Genomic DNA, 20,679 nt, shown 5'->3' on the forward strand with positions numbered 1-20,679 from the left:
CAAATCAAGGAAAAAAACAACTTCCCACCAACACTGACAGAGTAAGCTATTGTATATAAGTAAGGAGCACACCCCCACATACAAAAACACTGATGATGTTACCTAGTCGGGTAGCGAAACGTCTGCAAATAACCAAGCTCAGAGAGCACCAAGGACTCCGTGTATCTTCTAAACATTGAAGGGTGGACTTCATAGTGGGATGGGTAAGTTCAGGAAAGCTTTTTGGCTCAAACTCAGCCCATTAGGAGCCAATGTGTATGTCATTGTGATAGCAAGAGCCAAAACAGCATAAAACAGTAGAAACAAATGAGATGATGAATGCACTAATTACGTTAAGGGCGGTAGCTGTCAAAGCCAGCAGGATCTTGTTGGTGTGATCCTTGCCAGAACACTAATATTAACAGATCACAGGCCTCCACCAGTAAGGACAAAACCACACTTTTTATCCAAGCAACACAAAATACTCCGGATGAACTGGAGACTAAAACGCAGGAATCGGAATAGGCAATGAAAAATAGTTGTTCCTCATCCTTCAGGTTGACAAAGCACAGCTATGAGTCAACCAGGTGCCACAGCGACAAAGACAGCAGTTCTGATGACCGTGGTGGGTGGAACCCACGTAGTGGATGGTGATCCGCTTGGCCTAGTGGTGAAGGCACCAGGCTAGAAAGTGGGAGACTGGGAGTTCTAGTCTTAGCCCAGGGTGACTTTGGGCCAATCACCAGGAGGCTGGGAGTTCTAGTCCTGCCTTAGTCATGAAAGCTAGCTGGGTGACTTTTGGCCAGTCACATTGGTCTCAGCTGAACTCACCTCACAGGGTTGTTGTTGTGGGAAAATAGGAGACAAAGGTATGTTGGATATATTCGCCATCTTATTTGTAAAATAAAGGTGGTATAGATAGATAGGTAGGTAGATAGATAGGTAGATATAGATAGATAGGTAGAGATAGGTAGATAGAGATACTATAGATAGATATACTATAGATAGATAGAGAGGGAGGGAGGGAGGGAGGGAGGGAGAGAGAGAGAGAGAGAGAGAGAGAGAGAGAGAGAGAGAACATAACTGCCAAGGCCCTTCTGTGCCATTTGAGTGAAACTTATGATATCACGATTCTACCACCCACTATGATTTTATCCTCAGCCTCATTTTAACAGGATTGGCTTATCCCACTTAACTGGTGGGCCTCCATGTGTTCCTAAAAGTAAAGATAAATTTAAAACAATGTATGAATCCCCTGATGTGAACCTAGAATAACAGGGCTGAAACGGTCCTTGGGAGGTCTTCCAGTACAACCCCCTGCTCAAGCAGTAGACCCTCTACCACTCCATGGATGTCCAGTCTCTTCTTGAAAACCACCAGTGATGGAGCATCCACAACTTCTGGAGACGAGCCATTCCGCTGATTGTTTTGACTCGAGTTCAGGGGTCTTCCTTGCAAATTCCAAACATGCATCAACCCTTGGCCACTTTAAGACTTGTGGACTTCAGCTCCCAGAATTCCTCAGCCAGCTTTGCTGGGTTGAATTCTGGGAGTTAAAGTCCACAAGTCAAGGTTGGAGACCCCTGACATAGACTTATGTGACTTAAGACTAGAGGAAGCGTTAAGATGGTAAAGAGACACCCTCTTGTGGCTAGAGGAAAAACTAAGTTTGTTTCTTTCCAGAAAAACCTTCATCGATGGAGCACCCACCACTTCTGGAGGCAAGTTGTGTTCATTGTAAATTGGTTGATTGTTCTCACTGTTAGGAAAATCCTCCTGAGTTGTAGATTGCTTCTCTCCTTCATTGTTTTCCATCAATTACCTTCTCCCTTCAGGTGCTTTGGAAAATAGGTCGTCCCCTCCTCTTTGTGGCAGACACTCAAATTCTGGAATACTACTATCATGCCTGCTGCAGTTAATTTTATTACTTTTATTTCACAATTAATCTTATTTCACAAGTTAGGATTGCTACTTTTTTTTTATGGCCTTCTCTACCATTAAAAATAAGCACTCTCTAGTCCACCAAATGTTTATTGAATATAATCTGGGGAAATGTGTTTGTTTTCACAAAGCTTAGACTAAGCCAACGTTTCTCTACCTTGTGTGGACATCTACTCCCAGAAGTCCAGACTAGCAAGTCCACACATCTTATAGTATAGCCTTTATTGTCATTGTACATCATCTATACAACAAAATTGGTTTTAGACTCACTGGTGCAATCCATGACAAAAAAAAATACAAACAACATAAAATAGTATAAAGAATAATCCCTATGCAAGTCATTAGGGAAAAAAGAAAAACTAGTCATACATTTCTGCGTGTGCGTGGAGTGATTGTGGCCCAAGGATAGATACTATTATTAAACCTATTTGTTCGGCTGGCTATGCTTCGATGTCTTCTGCCTGATGGTAGAAGTGCGAAGAGACACAGACCAGGGTATGAATCATCTCTGAGTATCTGCCTTAGTCTGCTAAAGCAGCGAGAGACCTGGCGATGTCATCCAGTGGTGTGTTAAGAGTGCGACCAATGATTTCTTGTGCCGAATTGATCACTCTCTGTAGTGCCTTCCTGTCCGCAGCAGTTAAACCAGCGTACCGTACTTCAATGCAGTACGTGAGGACGCTTTCTATCGTGGACCGATAGAAAGAGGTCATCAGCTGTTGTTCCACTCTAAGGAAATGAAGTCTCTGTTGAGCCTTGCCAATCACCAAGGGACGTGTTGTTTTTCCAGGTGAGATTTTGACTAATAAGCACCTCCAAGAATTTAAAAGAGGAAACCCTCTCCACACAGCCCCCCTCGATATATAGTGGGGTAGGTTCATCTTATAAGTTGGTCTAAATCAGTGTTTCTCAACCTTGGCCACTTGAAGATGAATGGACTTCAACTCCCAGAATTCCCCAGCCAGCTATGCTGGCTGGGGAATTCTGGGAGTTGAAGTCCATTCATCTTCAAGTGGCCAAGGTTGAGAAACACTGGTCTAAATTTTCAGAACAGGTTGAATTATCCATCCACCAACTTTTAGAAACCATCGATGGTGTTTGAAAGCGGGAGGCATATCGTCACCTTGCGATTTTATTTTATTTTTTAGTGGATTTTTTTTTTTTCAAATTCTCTTCGTAAGCCGATCTTCTAACGTCTCCTCAGTTTATGGTCTGCAAAATCTCCCAGAGCCTGTCCTCAACTTGGCATACAACCAACACTACATCTTGTAAAGTTGCTTTGAGGTTATTTTTTTCCAATGCAAGACAATTGTTTTATTGGAGAACATCCCTTCCTTCTCTAATACCCCGTATTAATGCTAGAAAGTGGGAGACGGTGAATTCTAGTCCCACCTTAGCCATGAAAGCCATCTGGGTGACTTTGGGCCAATCACCAGGAGACGGAGAGTTCTAGTCCCCCTTTCGTCATGAAAACCAATTGGTTGACTTTGGGCCAATCACTTGGAGAGTGCAAGTTCTAATCCCGCTTTAGGCATGAAAGCCGGCTGGGTGACTTTGGGCCAGTCACTCTCTCTCGGCCCCAACCCACCTCACAGGGTTGTTGTTGTGGAGCAAAGAGAAAGGGGAAGGTGTGCTGGATACGTTTGCCACCTTGAATTATTTGGAAAAATAATAAAGTCAATACCCAAAAAACAAACAAACAAAGGCCTAATGCATTAACCAAGATTGAGGTTAGGGACAAGGTAAAGATAAAGGTTCTCCTTGCACATATGTGCTAGCTGTTCCTGACTCTAGGGGGCGGTGCTCATCTCCATTTCAAAGCCGAAGAGCCAGCGCTGTCTGAAGACGTCTCCGTGGTCATGTGGCCGGCATGACTCAATGCCAAAGGTGCACGGAGCGCTGTTACCTTCCCACCAAAGGTGGTCCCTATTTTTCTACTTGCATTTTTTACGTGCTTTCGAAGTGCTAGGTTGGCAGAAGCTAAGACAAGTCACGGGAGCTCACCCCGTTACGCAGCACTAGGGATTCAAACTGCTGAACTTTCGATCGACAAGCTCAGCGTCTTAGCCACTGAGCCACCGCGTCCCTTCTTAGACACAAACCCAAACCAAAAAGAACATGGAAGCTCCCACCGATACCACTCACATTTCTGTGCAAAATGCAAACGTGAATGTCAAAGCAACATGAAGCCACTTAAGAGGATGTTGGAATGGCTTTGTTCCATTTCTCTGACTTTATTGTTTCTCTTTGAGATGACACTGTTGGCTCAGGTTCAGTACCGTTTTGCAAAACAAAGGAACGTAACTCAGCAGCCCTTTGCGAAGGACTGTCAAAACTGTACAGTCGGAAAGAATCGCATATATCCCACAACCCAGCTTTCTTCTGAAAAAGAAACAGAACAAAAAAAAAATCTACTGACCAGTTATTCCAACCAGGAGAGGAAGGAGGTTAAGATCCAGTTACATTTGTCAAAAGCTTTGACCCTTGAACATCCTGCATCTTCTAGAGATGGAGGCCTACCATTTCCATTCATTTAAACCAGAGGTCTTCAAACTTGGCAGCTTTAAGACTTGTGGCCTTCAACTCCCAGAATTTGCCAGATTTAAACTTTAGTGCGGAAAATAGATTTGCCACCACTGTGCTTCTATGAAGCGTTTCTGATTTCCCAATCAAGCCCATGGATGTGATATTCCCCTGCAGGTCTCCCTTCCAAATACAGCTCGGGTTTGATCCTGCTTAGCTTCCCAGAAAAGCTCAATAGGTACACTTCAATATCTTCCTTTCGGGATTCAATTAAGTGGAGGACGCTCCCTGACATGGGGAATTATTGTACGAATGACTACAGCCATACATATAAATGCCTACCATGGAAGACAGGGAAAAGATGGGAGAATTTTAAGGGAAATTAAAGAGACCGCAGCAAGAGTATAAACGAGAGATCTCAAGTCATTAACTCTAGAGCTATGTACAGGGTTGCATTCTCAGCAACGTGCAATGGAAGAAAACGGTTCGGAAACATCCCAATGTCGGGTTTTGGTTTCAGCCGAGTTTGACGGCAGCCTTCCGTAATTTAACGCCTTCTGGCAGAGTTAAACCAATTTCCGCTACAGCCCAACGAACACCGGATAGCTATCTGGAGGGCGTGAGGCCGGGGAAGGCTGAATCAGAGTTTCCTTACTGTACTAAACTGAAGATATAAATCGCGAACCATGCAGAAGGGCTCCGCAGCGTCTATTTCTTAACTCCAAGGTAGCTGATCCTACTTAAATTGCTCTCTTTACTACATAGCAGGGGTCTGCAACCTTAAACACTCAAAGAGCCATTTGGACCTGTTTCCCACAGAAAACACGGTGAGCTACAAAACCTGGGTGGGCGTGGCCAACTCAATGTCATTCATTTCCACCAGTCACATGATCACTCCCTAGCCACGCCTACCCAGCTTGTCATTAGGGCAGAGAACTGGTTGTTAAAAAACACCGAGAACCACAAAACCCTTTTCACATCTCTCTCTCCCTCCCTCCCCCTCTCTTCTGTAATCTCTCTGTCTCTGCCTCGCCTGCTTCTCCATCCCCCGCCATCGCCCTTACCTCAGGCCAGGCGAGGAGTGACTGGGAGGGGAGGGGCCAGCCAGTGGTGAGATCACCCGACAGGGAGCCACAGCAGAGGGCCCAAAGAGCCACATGCGGCTCTGGAGCCACAGGTTGCTGACACCTGCTACATAGAATTATAGTAGCAAAAACCCCTAGGTTTTTTTTTTTTTCTCTCCTCCAATAATGTCACAAAATAAATAAATAAATAAGATAGGTTCAAATACATGTCACTTGGTTATGTAGGCCACTTGGGAAATCCCGTACGATTAAATTTGAAATTTGATAACTCTGATCTCTGGTTTATCTATTTATAACTCAATTTCTTAAAAAGATTTTGTTGATCGAAGTGTTGCTATGGTAGGTGGCTATGAAAAAGAACTATCTTGGAAACCCATGATGCATTTCTTATGACATCAAGAGTGGTGCCTTTTCTTCCATAGAGGCAGCAAGCTACAGAACTGAGAAACCGCTAGCTGTAACCAGGATGGATTTGATTTAAATCAAGTTGATTTAAATCACAATTTAAATCATTATTTAAATCACTAGTAAAAAGGCTTGATTTAAATCAACTCGATTTAAATCATAATTTTTAAAGAGCAGCTGTCATCTCTGCTACTCCTTTGACCCACTGTTGACTCACCGATAGTCCCAGTGTTGCAGAATATACAGCCTCCTGCTACATAACTAAGCTCCATTTCATGCTGAATAAACTAAATTATTTATGTATCTTAAATAGAAAACTATCTTACGATAGATTTTGACCCCAAAAGTTTTTTATTAAAATAAATTCGATAAAAATCAAAAAAATCCAATTTAAATTAAAAAAATCTGATTTTTTTGATTTTTTTTTAAAAAATCATTGATTTTTATCCACCCTGGCTATAACCCAGAATTGGGTGCTTTAAAAATAAATATGTTTTTATGCAAGGAGTTTAGGACAATGTTTCTCAACCGTGGCAAATTTAAGATGGGTGGACTTCAACTCCCAGAATTCCCCAGCCAGCTCTGCTCTCCTGGGAGTTGAAGTCCACGCCCATCTTAAAACTTGCCAAAGTTGAGAAATGCTGGTTTAAGGAGATGAAGAAAACTTCTGTGAGGTAAAATATACATTAAGAGAGACAGAGAGTTCAAGTATGTCCTTGAATTCCATAGCTCAATGATTTTTAAACAGCACATAGAGTGAAAAGAGCAGATGAGCAAAATTAAGGTAGAAACCGATGCTCGCTCTCCCACGCAAAATACACGATGAAGTTTCTAAGAGAAATCCAGGGAACAGAAAATGAAGAAAAATAAAAACTCACGTGCCGCTAGGAAAAACGGACAAATCAGCCAAAGAAATAGCCAACTCTATGCTGAGACACACTTTTTTAAAAAAGAAAACAAAAAGTAAGGTGCGGTTTTTATGAGGTCACAAAATCTCCAAAGTTTGGCAGAAAAAAAGAAAGCATATTCTTGAAAAGAGAGGCACAGACAACCTAACCACCTTAGTCTGATTAGAAAGCCCAAAGGGAGTGAAAACTGGGACCAGAGACCGGGGAAGCAAAAATCACCAGAGAAGAGGAGAAATTTTGCTAGCAATTAAAAAAAAAAAACCAGCGAAAAGTACCACACAATCAGATCAAGTACTTCATATTTCTTCACAAGATAAGATACTGACATATTGAACATTACATAAAAATTGTAGGAAACTATTAATACTTCATGATCTCCGTGTGTTTACCCATGTGCCCTGATATACACACACACAGTTTATATACAGCAGACGATTTCAGCTAAATTCTGAGAAACTGGACGTTCCAAGTATCCAGCCGCTCAGAAATCACACAGTTCATTAGCCAAGCCAAAGGTTTTTCTTAGATAAAGACGCCAGATTTTCATCCTGGTTCCTGAAAAGCCTCGTTGTGACATCCAGCCAATTATACCACGATTCAGTGTTTCCTGCGTCTTAGTGGTCTAACACTGCAGTATTTAAATACACATAGATTATTTTTTTTAAAAAAAACAATCTAACTGATCACAAGCACCAAAAACAGAATTGACATCAGACCTTGTAGAAAAGGATACTGGATACTTTTTTTCTTCTTCTTCTTCTCAAATTCATGCAGCATAGCTCAGAATGATAAACATTGCAATCGGGTTATTTTTCAGTAGTCTCCTTCCGGGCAGAGGGGGAGCGGAAGGGAAAGAGTAAGCTGGAAATCTAACGCGGAATCTTATAAACGAAATTTTATAAGAGCGAAGTTCCAAATTATTTGTTTGGTTATAAAAAAATGTTCGCTTTTGACATTGACGGGTCCCGTTTTGAAAAATTGTCACCTATCCTGTCTGTTTTTCCTTCACTGTTTGTATCCAGCAATTATGCTAAAATTGAGGAACGTATGGAACCTTAAATGGAGAAAAAAAAAATACAGGAGATTTAATTTAATGTATAAGGGTGTGGGGGAAAAAAGAAGAAAGGATGAGGAATCTTACACACACCTGTTGAAAGCAGCTAAAGCTAAGAACGGGATTTTTTTTTTTAAAAAAAAGCTTTTAGAAATGCTGTTTGTTTCCTTCTAAGTAACTGAAGTTATTAAGCGGACAGCGTCCTTAAAAACAAACAAACAAAAAAACACCCTTAAATAAACTTGGATCCATCTACAATTTCTTCTACAATATCTTAAATAATATATTTTGGCTCAATTGCAAGCCATCCCATCTCTGTCACAATATGTTACTTGGCTAAAATAGCCCTCCCTACCCACCCACCCCGCCCCACGTATCAAGACTACCCAGAAGTCCTCCGAAACATCAGCCGAAGTCCCCCCCCAAAAGATGTTGTGCGAGTATGCCGAACGACACATGCGAACGTTGTGCTGGGATGGTAGGCTGGCATGGAGTTGCTTCTTCCAGAAGATTCTCGGGTTTTAAGGAAGCTGGGCAAACCCCACGGCGAGGATATAACTGACGCGACGGTCATTTCCGTGACGGTGATTTGGCTCTTCGTATGGTAATTACAAGAATCCGCAAACTCACGTGGTTTTTTTTTTTTTTGATACGACGGTGGTTGTAAACAGGAAGTGGAAAGAGAATGGAACAGCAGGCGCGGGGTTTAAAGAGGCTCCCGTCGAAGGATGTCGGTTAGTCCAGTTATGTGGGAGATTCTTCCATCGGAGGTGTGATATTTTCCCCTCCCCCCACCCCGACTTCCGCTATACTGGTGAGAGAACGAGTCCTACCAGTTGTGATTGTCCCATTCGTCTTCAGGAGCTGAAGTGGCTTCTTTAGGGGTCTTCTTGGCAGTCTTTTTGGCTTTGCCCTCCCCGGCGGCGTTCTCCCAGTTGGTCTCCCAGTTTTCCCAGCTGTCACCATTACTGTTCTTGTTGTTGGAAACGGTACCTGAGCCCCAAACATCCCAGCTGTCGGAGCTCTTCTTCTCCATCGAATTGTCCACGTACGTCCAGCTATCGCTGCTTGGGGACTTGTGGGTTTTGGGTGGGTCTGAATTGCCGAAGGTCTCCCAAAAGCTCTGCTCCGCGGTGTTGTTCTGGTAGCCGTCGCTTTTACTGTTCTGGTAGCTCTCTGTATCCGGGGGCCTTTCGGAAAAGGAGAGGAGAGAAAAATAGGGACTTAGGGTTAGTTCAATGGAAAGTCATCAAGGAGAGAAGCAACCTAGAACTAAGGAGGAATTTCCTGACAGTGAGAACAATTAATCGGTGGAACGATTTGCCTCCAAAAGTTGTGAATTTTATTTTTTTTTAAAATTTGATTTATATGCCGCCCTTCTCCGGGGACTCAGGGCGGCTTACAATGCGTTAAGCAATAGCCTTTATACTTTTGTATATTTATACAAAGTCAGCTTATTGCCCCCACAAACTGGGTCCTCAATTTACCTACCTTAGAAAGGATGGAAGGTTGAGTCAACCTTGAGCCTGGCGAGATTCGATCTTACTTTAATTGCAGACAGCTGGTGTTAAATTACAGAGCTCTGTCTGTTGAGCTATCCAGGCTCCCTGAATGCTCCAACGCTGGAAGTTTTTAAGAAGAGACTGGGCAGCCATTTATCTACAATTGAGCTCAAAATTGATGATGCTGGGACATTTGTTAAGTGAGACATTCGTTAAGTGAGTTTTGACCCATTTTGCCAGCTTTCTTGCTACAGTTTCTAAGTGAATCACTGCAGTTAAGATGCAAGTGAATCACTTAACAGTTGTTAAGTGAATCTGGCTTCTCCACTGACTTTGCTTGAAGGAAAAGGTCGCAAAAGGGGATCACATAACCCCGGGACATTGCAAGCGTCATAAAGATGAGTCAGTTGCCAAACTTCTGAATTTTGATCCCGTGACCACTGGGGATGCTGCAGTGGTCGTAAGTGTGAAAAATGGTCCTAACTCACTTTTTTCAGGGCCGTTGTAACTTCGAACAGTCACTAAACAAATGGTTGTAAGTCGAGGACTACCTGTACAGGTATTTCTTGATTTTACGATCACAACCAGGACTAGAATTTACTCTGGTAATCAAGATAGTGACTCAAACCCTATGTTACAGCCTTTTTTTTTGCCGTGATTATTAAGTGAAAAAATGTTAATTGAATCCGAGTTCACTCCATGACTTTGCTTGTTGGAAGCCAGCTGGGAAGGCCACAAACCGTGATCGAATTATGCTGGGACGTTGCAACCATTTTAAATATGTGTTGTTTGCCAAACCGCTACCCAAATTTTGATTACATGACGGTGGGGTTGCTGTAATGGTCAGAAGTGCGAGGATCAGTCACTTTTTTCAGTGGTATTGTAACTCTGAGTGGTCACTAAATGAAAAAAATTAAGTCAAGGACTACCTCTATTTGGAGATAAAGCTTGTGAAAGTAATCTGGATGTTTTGAAAAAAAAAAACCTGCATTTTTTAAAAAAGTAATATTTATAAAAATGTGATCCCAGGATATTTTAGGTTGTTATCAGATTTGCTAACCTCCTCCCTAAATTGTTCTCTCTCCAACATGGCTCAGGGTTTGCACAGCTTCAAAATCTGATTAAGAAATGAACCAGTTTTTCACAGCGAGTATAAACTTCCTGTTTGCTGCTGGCCGCCGCCAGACGTTCCTTAGGGATCGTCAGCTTCCACTGCCTGTTAGAGCCGCCTTCACAACGGAACGGCGGCTCGAAAAAACTCCGTTCCCATGAGGAAACGGAGATAGAGCCGGCAGGGGTGGGTAGAACTCTCTGCAGAGTCCCAAAAGTTTTTCTTTTACTTTTGGGATGGAGCGGATGAGATGCCCCATATCCCCAGCCGTTGCTCCGGGCTTTGGGAGACCTCTGCTAATGCAGAGCCAGGCGTCAAAAGCAAGCTTGCGAATTTGACAGATTACCCAAAGAAAATGTGAGCTGGACCTGTAATACTGAAGCGCAAGTATTTTACTTATCTTTTAAAAATTACTTAAGAGAATAGAGGAAGAGAAAGAGGAAAAAAGTTTCTTTTTAAAATGGCGTCTGCCGCGGCTGGAGAAGAGTTTGAGAGGGAAAGTTCTTCCGTTTTTTATTATTACAATGTAGCGGAATAAATACCACTGGCTACATTTGTAGACAAAACTCCGCTCCTGTTTTTGTTTTTCTCTTTTTTCCCTGGAGGCTTGAGTGTTGCTGGCTGGAAGTCTTTTGTCTTGTTTTTTTTTTTTTCTTCTTCTAACAAAGCCTGCTTAGGCGGAAACATGGCACTGAGGCTTGTGAAGTCAGACAAACAAATAGGTGGGGGGGATTCCCCCACCAAGAATTTAAAGCAATATGTTTTAACTCTTCAGTCCCAGAAACCTGATTTTAATATAATAGAATTTCTCTTAGAGGAGATTGAAAGAAGGGATGAGATTGTGAATCAGCAACTTGAAAAATTTAAGCAGGAAACTAAGGAATTGGTGAAATCCAAGTTTGACTTTTTGCAGCAAAAAATTTTAAAATTGCCAGAATTCATGATTCGGTTGGATACAAATACTAATTTACTAGAGTCAAAAATGGATGAAATTCAAGATAAATTGGACAATAGAATTCAAAAAATTGAAAATGATTTGTTAAATATTCAGGATTATAGTTCAGAAGAAAAATTTAAAATGGATGCTGACCAAAAGTCTGGTAATGTAGAATATCTGGAACAGAGGATTCAAAAAGAGGTTCTAAAGATACAATATAATTTCACAGAATATGCAATAAGACTTAGAGGTTTGCAGGAAAATAACAGAGATGACTTAAGGAAAATATCTTCTGAATTTCTAGCTGGGATTTTAAAGATTCAACCTGAGGAAGTGTTTTGTAGGATTGACAGAGCTTATCGAATAAACTCTTGGACTGCCAAGCAAAGGCAATTGCCTAGAGATGTGGTAATCTATTTTTCAGATAAAGAAATTAGGAATAAAATTGTGCAAAATTCCTTCAATTCTAATTTGCAATTGTATGGAAGAAAGATTTGGATTTACAAGGAACTCCCACCTAAGATATTAATGGAAAGGAAGAAATTTGGCTTTCTGGTGTCTGAGTTAAAAAGGAGAAATATTCAATTCCGGTGGGACGTCCCAGTTGGTATTATATTGAGATATCAAGGAGAAAGATACCAGTTAAATACTGTTGAAAGGGCGGAAGAATTTTATCAAAATAGGTTGAAAATGAATTTAACGTCTTCAGATATAATACAGGATAAGCAGAAGGAGCTGGAACTAAAGACAGAGACTGTACCAGATAAATTGCCTTTGGATTTATCGGATACCCCAGCTGGATTATCTACAAATTTGAGAGAAGTGCCATCTGATTTTAATGTGATGACTTATCAAGGCAAGGACAAGCATGGAAACCAATTAGAGGATATACAAGGGATAAAAAAGAAATGCGAGACACAAAAAATTAGGATGGAGGTCAAACCCACAAAAAGAAAACAAAAAAAGAAATAGGTTGTACAAAAATAGAAATTTCTAACCCAAGCAACAGTGAAGCCAGTGATTTTAAAATATGAATGATTATGTGAAAACATAGAGGAGGCGACATATTGGTCAATATCATCCTGAGGATAGTGGCAGATCTCTGCATTGCCGTAATTTTGGGACATGGAAAGAGCCTCAAATTGATGGTTTTGAATTATCTATTTTGAAACTTCTTTTTGTGTTGATAAATATATTATAATTATCTTGAATTATAAGGCAAGAGAATCACATTGGGACATGCAGAAGATCGGGTTGTTACCCAATACGATGATGGAAATTAATAATCCTGATGAAACCCACAATTATTATTATATGGAATACAATTATAATGTCACTCGGGTGGTTGTTTTTACTTTTATATATATAAGAAGATGTTTACTACTGATGGGGGCAGATATGATTGGAGATCTTGAATAAACTGTTGCATCCGCAAGCTATGTCACCCTATTATGGATGTTGGTTTTAACAATCCAGTGGAAAGACTTCAAGAAGATATTATATGGACTATAAATTTAAAGTTATTGTCTTTTCTTTTTTTTATTTAGATATAATGGAATATATATATATATATATTTTTAAGTAGTGTGGGCAGTGAATTAAAGATATCAAGAATTGTTGTGTATGGTAAATTTGTAAGATAGTGGGTGAATAAGCTAGCTACAGACTGATTAGTTTAAGAAAAGGGATTTTTAAGTGATACATTTAGGGGAGTGGAGGAAATGGATAGAGTGGAATAAATGTTAAATTAGATTTTATGGGGAGCCCGCTTTGAAATGTTATTAAAGTAGGACTTATTGTATAGTTTTAAAGTGGAAGGTGGTTTTGAATTGTTGCAATAATGCATAGATATAAAACACTATTATGCTAAATTAGAGTTATTTTATAATAGTTATAGTATAATGTGTTTGTTTTTTTTTGTTTTGTTTTTTTTTCTCTTCTTCTTTTCTGAAATGTATGGATAAAGGGGGATTTATAATACTTTTAGTAAGTAAAGGTCAGTATTTTGAGGAGGGAGTAAGTAATCTGTTATGTATTAGGGTTTTTTTTTTGTTACGAAGAAGTCACAGGGGGGGAAGGGTGGGGAGGGGGGGTTAGGGAGGGGGGGAGGGGGGGGAAAAAGGGGGAAAAATTTGTATTTGAAAACCTTTTCAATAAAAAAAAAGAAATGAACCAGTTTTTAATGGTACCTAAATCAGTTTTTAATGGTATCTTAGCTGGAAACCTTATCCTCTAGAACACAGGTGTCAAACTCGCTGCGTCACGTTGCAGTCATGTGATGTTTCGCGACGTTTTCCCCATTCACGGAGCTGGAGTGGGCATCATGACAACATTAGAGTGAAATAATTTCCGTGACATTGAAGGAGACGAGCAGTCAGAACCCGAGGGCAGCTTCAAACGCATCATTAGTTTCGTGTCACTATGTTCCCACCAGAAACCCAAGTCCAGTCTCCCATGAATTCCATTGACTCTTATCTTAGCACCAATTTGGTTTCATAAGATCAGATTCTTATGTACAGGTTGCACGTAATAAACTTTTGATCAGGGCCAGGTGTCGAGGGAAATCAGGCAGATCAAATGGGTATAAAGGCTTACTGCAAACTTAAGCTCTCGACAAGAATCTGACCAACTAGAAGTCAAGGGAAATGAGCGGGAGATAAGAAGGCATTCAAAGTAAACTGGACTTAGATCAACTGCAGGTCCACCTGGACTCATGACATGTTTGACCTCTCCCTCGGGCTCAGACTGGTTATCTCCTACATCAGGCACAAGTAACCAAGAACAGGAGTTGAGTTCAAAGCACTAAAAGTTTATTTTTAAAACCAAGCTGGCTGGGGAATTCTGGGAGTTGAAGTCCACCGATCTTCAAGTGGTCAGAAACACTGACCTAGGTTCATGAGGGAACATAGTCTTTTTGAGATCGCCGGGACCTTATTTACAAGTAATATGTCAGAGAGTTGTGTATCTAGTACAAAACCTGAGCAGACACATCCACCATACCTTTCAGAGGACCCGTCTGGTTTTCCAGAAAAAAAAGTGGTCATATCTCGCCAGCTTTTAGTACTTACTCCCTGGACCTGTGGGGTGGAGGAAAAGATAATAAGGCAAAGAGAAAAATTACAAAGAGAAAGAACAATGGTGCACAGATATCAACCCTTTCCTTTATCTGTCTTTGAAGGCAAGAAAACAAAATGGGATTTAGCAAGCAGCTATATCCTTACACAAGATTATAAAATGTGCCCTGCTGGATTAACCTGCTGGTCCATGTAGTTCAGCAGCCTGTTCTCCTAGCGGCCGACCAATTTCCCAACTAAGTCCCCCAGCAAACTGCCTGCAAAGGGAGTCCTCGAGACTTAACCACCAATCCCCATGATTTTCACAAAACAGAAGGAAGCCCATGTTGTGGCTGTAATGTTTAAAACAACAACAACTATTATGCTCTGTTTGCATTTTTGTTCTAGGTTTCAACATATAATTTAAACATATATAGGAGGAGTCGGTTTGCCTCACTGAACTACTCTCTTAGGTTATCCCAAAGCCACTTCTCAAGAAAAGGAGTGGACCATATTTCTATGGAGTTAGCAAACCTTTGAGGTACAGGTAAAGGTTCCCCTTGCACATATGTGCTAGTTGTTCCCGACTCTAGGGGGCGGTTCTTATCTCCGTTTCAAAGCCGAAGAGCCAGCGCTGTCCCAAGACGTCTCCGTGGTCATGTGGCCGGCATGACTAAACGCCAAAGGCGCACAGAACGCTGTTACCTTCCCACCAAAGGTAGTCCCTATTTTTCTACTCACATTTTTTACGTGCTTTCGAACTGCTAGGTTGGCAGAAGCTGGGACAAGTAACGGAGCTCACCCCGTTACGCGGCACTAGGGATTTGAACCGCTGAACTGCTGACCTTTTGATCGACAAGCTCAGCGTCTTAGCCACTGAGCCACCACGTCCCTCTAAAGCAAACCTTTATATGCATGCAAATACATTTAATAAAATAGACAAGGCTCTCCCCTCCCCTCCCCGCTTTCCTTTCCCTAATTTTTCTTTCTTCTTTATTTCCTTCCCTTGCTTTTCTTCTTCCTTTCCTTTCCTTCCCTTTCCCTTCCCCCACAAAGAAACCTGATCAAATGATCAGGCTGCTTTTGAAAAAATATATATACACATTTAAACCTACAACCATTTGGCTAAAACATATTTAAAACTAAGGAGATATTAGCACTTACCAGTTTCATTGAAAATGGCAGCAAGAAACAGGAGGAGAGGGAGAAGACACAATTAGCGTTTTAAAAGGATTTGTGCTCATATTAAGCCGTTTCCATATTCCTTTGCAATACAGCTCCTCAATTGTTCTGCTCTATAGTTTTTTTTTCAGTATGGCCTTTATTAAGAGGCAATAAAGATAGTAATCCAGACTATTTTAGGAGACAGCAGAAAAAATTATTTTGATTCTCACATCAATGGCATGGAGGCCGACTTTTTAATTATTTTTATGAAACACTGGCTTGGAGAGTCACTTGATCGAAGGCCCAAATCTGATTACAGGTAGTCCTCAAGTTACAACAGTTTGCTTAGCGACTGTTCAAAGTTACAACAGCACTGAAAAAAAGCGACCTGACCGTTTTTCACAGTTATGGCCTTTGTAGCATCCCCAGGATCATGTGATCAAAATGCAGGCGCTTGGCAACTGCTTCGTATTTATGCTGCTGTATCCCGGGGTCACGTGATCCCCTTTAGCGACCTTCTGACAAGCAAAGTTGATGGGGATGCCGGATTCACTTAACAACCAGGTTAACAACTTATCCACCGCAGTGATTCGCTTAACAACTGAGGCAAGAAAGGTGTCGTAAAATGAGGCAAAACTCACTTAACGAGTTTTGGGGGCTCAATTTGGGGGATGTTTTTTAATTCGTCTTGGGCCAAATTGTTTAATACGTTTTTACACTGTTTTAAATTTTATAATCTGTGTGTTTTATCTTTTTGGCTGTTCACCGCCCTGAGTCCTTCGGGAGTAGGGAGGTATATAAATCTAATAAAATAAAAATAAAATAAAATAAATTGTGGTCGTAAGTCGAGGACTACCTGTAATATTAAATAGTGATAGAAGTCTGGACATGTCTCAACACCTATTTTTTCATAATCTTTCACGACTGAGTGAAACATGACAGTCCCAGTAGCTATTGCTACATTAAAGGAACTTTCAGGTTTATTTGCCGTGTAAAACAGATGTGACTTTGGAGTTAGACATAAGAGATGAACTGGGACTCCAGTGATTGGGGGAGTGGCGGGGGGACCACAGAGAGAACTGCCTAGAAAGGCTGCCTTGCCGCCAGAGAAGCCGTCCTCGCACTGGAGCTCCGTGTGCCAAACCGGAATATGGAAACTGGCTTAACGCAGGGCCTCCTGATTGCCAGGCAGGCCGCTCCATACCTTGGAAGCAAAATGCGAGACTCCCTGGGAAACGTCGTCCAAAATTTTTCCATCTTTCACCTATATGAATCAAGTGGTCCAGAGTTAGAAGTAGATCAAGGCAGCCTGTGAGAAACGCTCATCACGCAAACGTCAAAGAAAGGGTTTCTCACGCAATGAAGCCGGGTTGGGAGAGAGGAGGGAAAAAAAAAAAAACTACCACTGCCCAGTCTAAAGGACGACTCTTCACCGTACTGCCAGGGGAATGCCAAGGTTTGGGGTCCAACCCACTAAAAGTATCCGGAGGCATTTACTAAATTAGATAGATAGATAGATAGATAGATAGATAGATAGATAGATAGATAGATAGATAGATAGATGGATGGATGGATGGATGGATGGATGGATGGATGGATGGATGGATGGATGGATGGATATGTATATATAGCAATAGCATTTAGACTTATATACCGCTTCACAGTACTTTTACAGCACTCTCTAAAGGTTTTCAGAGTCAGCCTATTGCCCCCAACAATCTGGGTCCTCATTTTACCCACCTTGGAAGGAGGGAAGGCTGAGTCAACCTTGAGCCTGGTGAGATTTGAACTGCCGAACTGCAACTAGCAGTCAGCTGAAGTAGCCTGCAGTACTGCACTCTAACCACTGCGCCACCTTGGCTATGTATGTATGTATGTATGTATGTATGTATGTATGTATGTATATGTTTTTCTTTCTTTTTCATAGGTTTTATGTGTATTTCTCTTTAGCCAGGTTCTACCTACGTAAACCAAGATATTATGAGCTCTAATTCAGTGAAATCACAATTCACTAGTTTCTGGGCTTTTTTTCTTCTGGAAGCCAGCAGACCCTTTGCTGCCCATTGGGAGACCAAGATAGATCTATTTCGGCCTTATAAGGCCTCATCAGTTAGCTACACCCTCATCTCATGTATCCTCCCTGTAAAGGTACAATATTTGTTTTTCTTTCTTTTTCGCAGGTTTATGTGTATTTCTCTTTAGCCAGGTTCTTCCTACGTAAACCAAGATTTTTATGCAGCCCTACTTCAGTGAAATCACAATTCACTAGTTTCTAGGCTTTTTTCAGGCAGCCAGCAAGCAAGCACCCATTAGTCTCCCAATGGGCAGCAGGGTGCTTGCTTGCTGGCTGCCTGAAAAAAGCCTACAAACTAGTGGATTGTGATTTCACTGAACTAGGGCTGCATAATATCTTGGTTTACGTAGGAAGAACCTGGCTAAAGAGAAATACATACATACATATATATACATATATACATACATACATACATACATACATTGAGAGAGAGAGATGGATAGATGGATATCTAGATATAAATACCGAGAGAGAGATAGATGGATGGATGGATGGATGTGTGTATTGAGAAAGAGGGAGGGAGAGAGGGAGGGGGGAGAGAGAAGGAGAGGGAGAGGGAGGGAGGGATGGATGGATGACTCTCTCTCTCTCTCACTCTGTGTGTGTGTGTGTGTGTGTGTGTGTGTGTGTGTGTGTCTCAAGAAAGAGAAAGAGAGAGAGAGAGAGCTCTTTATTAAAGAATTGAGACCAATATAAAGCAGGAGGTTGTGCCTCTTAAGAGTGTCCCTATGTAGAACTTTGCATGCAAACAAAGTTCATTGTACTCTCTTTGGTATCCTGATGTCCAGATTTCACCCTCAAACACACAAACTGAATGGGACGATTCATTCTGTATCTAATTTGCCTTTCTAGAGGGCATCGGTCATATTCAGTTATTTCCCATTGACCATTCAAAGACTGAACATTTTTCTTGGGGTTTTTTTAGGGATACAGAAAGGGGACCCAATCCTTGGGGAAGAGTACAGTCATCCAAATATGCTTTTATCATGAAAATTTGCAGAGCCCTCCAACCAAGTAAATAAGCTTCCAACTCGAAGGGTCGCAAAGGGATGCGATAAACCGGCAGTTCCCTGCATACATTCATTCTCCAGTAATAGTCATGCAACCCAGCGGTATCCGAAGAGAAACGACATACTGCCATTTGCTTTTAATCCATACTACAGAATCCTTGTCTATGGAGATTCTCAGTCCTCCAGGTCATGGTTGTCCCAAAGGTGCTTTTTTCAAGAGGAAACTTTCTGGTTTTTCCTTGAAGGTCTTTCGCTTCTTGGATGAGAAGAGCAAAACCAGTTAAGTCCAGTTGCCTCTTGAAAAATACAGAACCACTGATATGCTCCATGATCGTTCTACAAAAGTAAAGTTATTCTTTGTTTCACTTGGGCACAGGGTCATCATTTGCTGATGGGGACATATGTCAATTGGCAAAAGAGGGTTGGATGGAGCTATTAGGAGTGACTAGGAAAGTCGAACCAAGGTACAAGCTGGTTTAACCCAAATGTCATTGGATGGACATTGGTCAAACTTGGGCTGTGGGGGAGAAGGAAAGGAGAGACTGGATTCCACCTTGAGTTTCTTTCTAGGAAAATCGACATTCTGGCGCAATAAATGAATCTGGAATTTGAGACAGAAGGGCTCAGCAGGAGGGAAAGACGAATGGGAAAAGCAACATGGCACACTGACCTGAACCAGCAAGTCAGAATGTTGGCTATAAATTTACTGGGGTGCTCTCTAAACTTGGTTATTTTCTTGCAGACATTTCATTACTCATCTAGGTTAACATCATCAGCGCTAGAAGGAAGTCCCACCAACACTGACAGGGCAAGCGGCTTGTATTGAAGCAGAAAGCAAATCCCACTCCTTTTGGCACTGATGATGTTACCTAGCTGGGTAATGAAATGTCTGCAAGAAAACAACAACCAAACTCAAAAGAGCAACAAGGACCCTCACAGTTCAACCCTGAGCTAAAATATTCTCTTCTATTGGTAGATATCTTGTAATTTAACCCGGGAAGGTTTGGACAGGATCTATAAAGTGACAAGATTTGGGATCGTAGGTTTACACGGAGGTTACAAATACACGTAATTCATACTGCGTAAGCTTCCTAGGTTCAGAAGGAAAGTTGCATTTTAAAAGGCATGAGTCATGTACTTAGTTCCAAAGTTACCTTTTCCTGTGCAGGTTTGAGAACATTTTCACTTAAACTCTGACCTAACTCTGAAGCCTAGTTAAAAGCAAACAGAACAAAAATCAGTTAACACTTGTTGTTTTTTCTTTCCCAGCAGGTCACACCTGACACATACCACTGCACAAAATATCCCGTAGAGATTCATATTAAAAAGAAGACCAAGTCCTAAGCATTGTCCAAGACAAAGCAACAGAGTCAGCCTGAAGCACAAGACACGAGAACACAAAGGGACACGACACTGAAATACACAAGACAAGAGAGCTGTGGTTACTTATCCTTGGGTTGGGGCTTTCAAGTGAGGTCAAAGGGTAGACATACAGATAGTCCTTGACTTACAACCATAATGGAGCCTGGCTATTAAACGAGACGTCCACACTAAGGGACCAGTTGTAAATCAAGGACTATCTGTATATTCAGGAGCCTTATTCTGAATCAACTACAATTGAAAAGAGGAATACTGAGTCCCTGGCGAATGAAAGGGAAGATTATTAACTGAAATTGTAAACTGAGGAGGGGGGAAAATAGTTACTTGCACCTTGATTTTCTAGAAGATACAGGGTAGTCCTCGACCTACAACCATAATTGGGATCAGAATTTCCGTTATAGAAAGCGAGGTTAAGTGAATCACTCATTTAAGTTAATGTTATGGTCCGCCAGCTGCCAGCAGAGCTGGCAGAAGACTCAGATGATGAGGAGGTTGGGGAGGAACTTGAGCCAGGTGCTGGAGTCTGGGGAAGGCTCTGATGGAGGCTCTGCGT

The 20,679-nt window shown here is 41.5% G+C and overlaps 1 protein-coding gene across 8 annotated transcripts in view; it reads right to left on the reverse strand.

Annotated features, from left to right (window-relative positions):
- Positions 1 to 2,127: 2,127 nt before the first annotated feature.
- ARFGAP1 (ARF GTPase activating protein 1) overlaps positions 2,128 to 20,679 on the reverse strand; it is a 54,979-nt gene continuing 36,427 nt past the window's right edge. For 4 of the 8 annotated variants that reach the window (XM_060684353.2, XM_060684355.2, XM_034441301.3 and 1 more), the window contains 4 exons: positions 19,901 to 19,957; positions 16,867 to 16,926; positions 14,446 to 14,522; positions 2,128 to 9,085 (listed from right to left, as the gene is read on the reverse strand). In XM_060684353.2, the coding sequence (XP_060540336.2) occupies positions 8,725 to 9,085; positions 14,446 to 14,522; positions 16,867 to 16,926; positions 19,901 to 19,957 (555 nt within the window). In that variant the 3' untranslated portion in view covers positions 2,128 to 8,724. The remainder of the gene's footprint in view (positions 9,086 to 14,445; positions 14,523 to 16,866; positions 16,927 to 19,900; positions 19,958 to 20,679) is intronic. The other 4 variants (XM_060684356.2, XM_060684359.2, XM_060684358.2 and 1 more) reach the window with 3 other exon arrangements.

The sequence above is a fragment of the Pantherophis guttatus genome, chromosome 3 (assembly GCF_059756535.1).
Source record: "Pantherophis guttatus breed Tessera chromosome 3, ASM5975653v1, whole genome shotgun sequence".
Lineage (NCBI taxonomy): Eukaryota > Metazoa > Chordata > Lepidosauria > Squamata > Colubridae > Pantherophis > Pantherophis guttatus.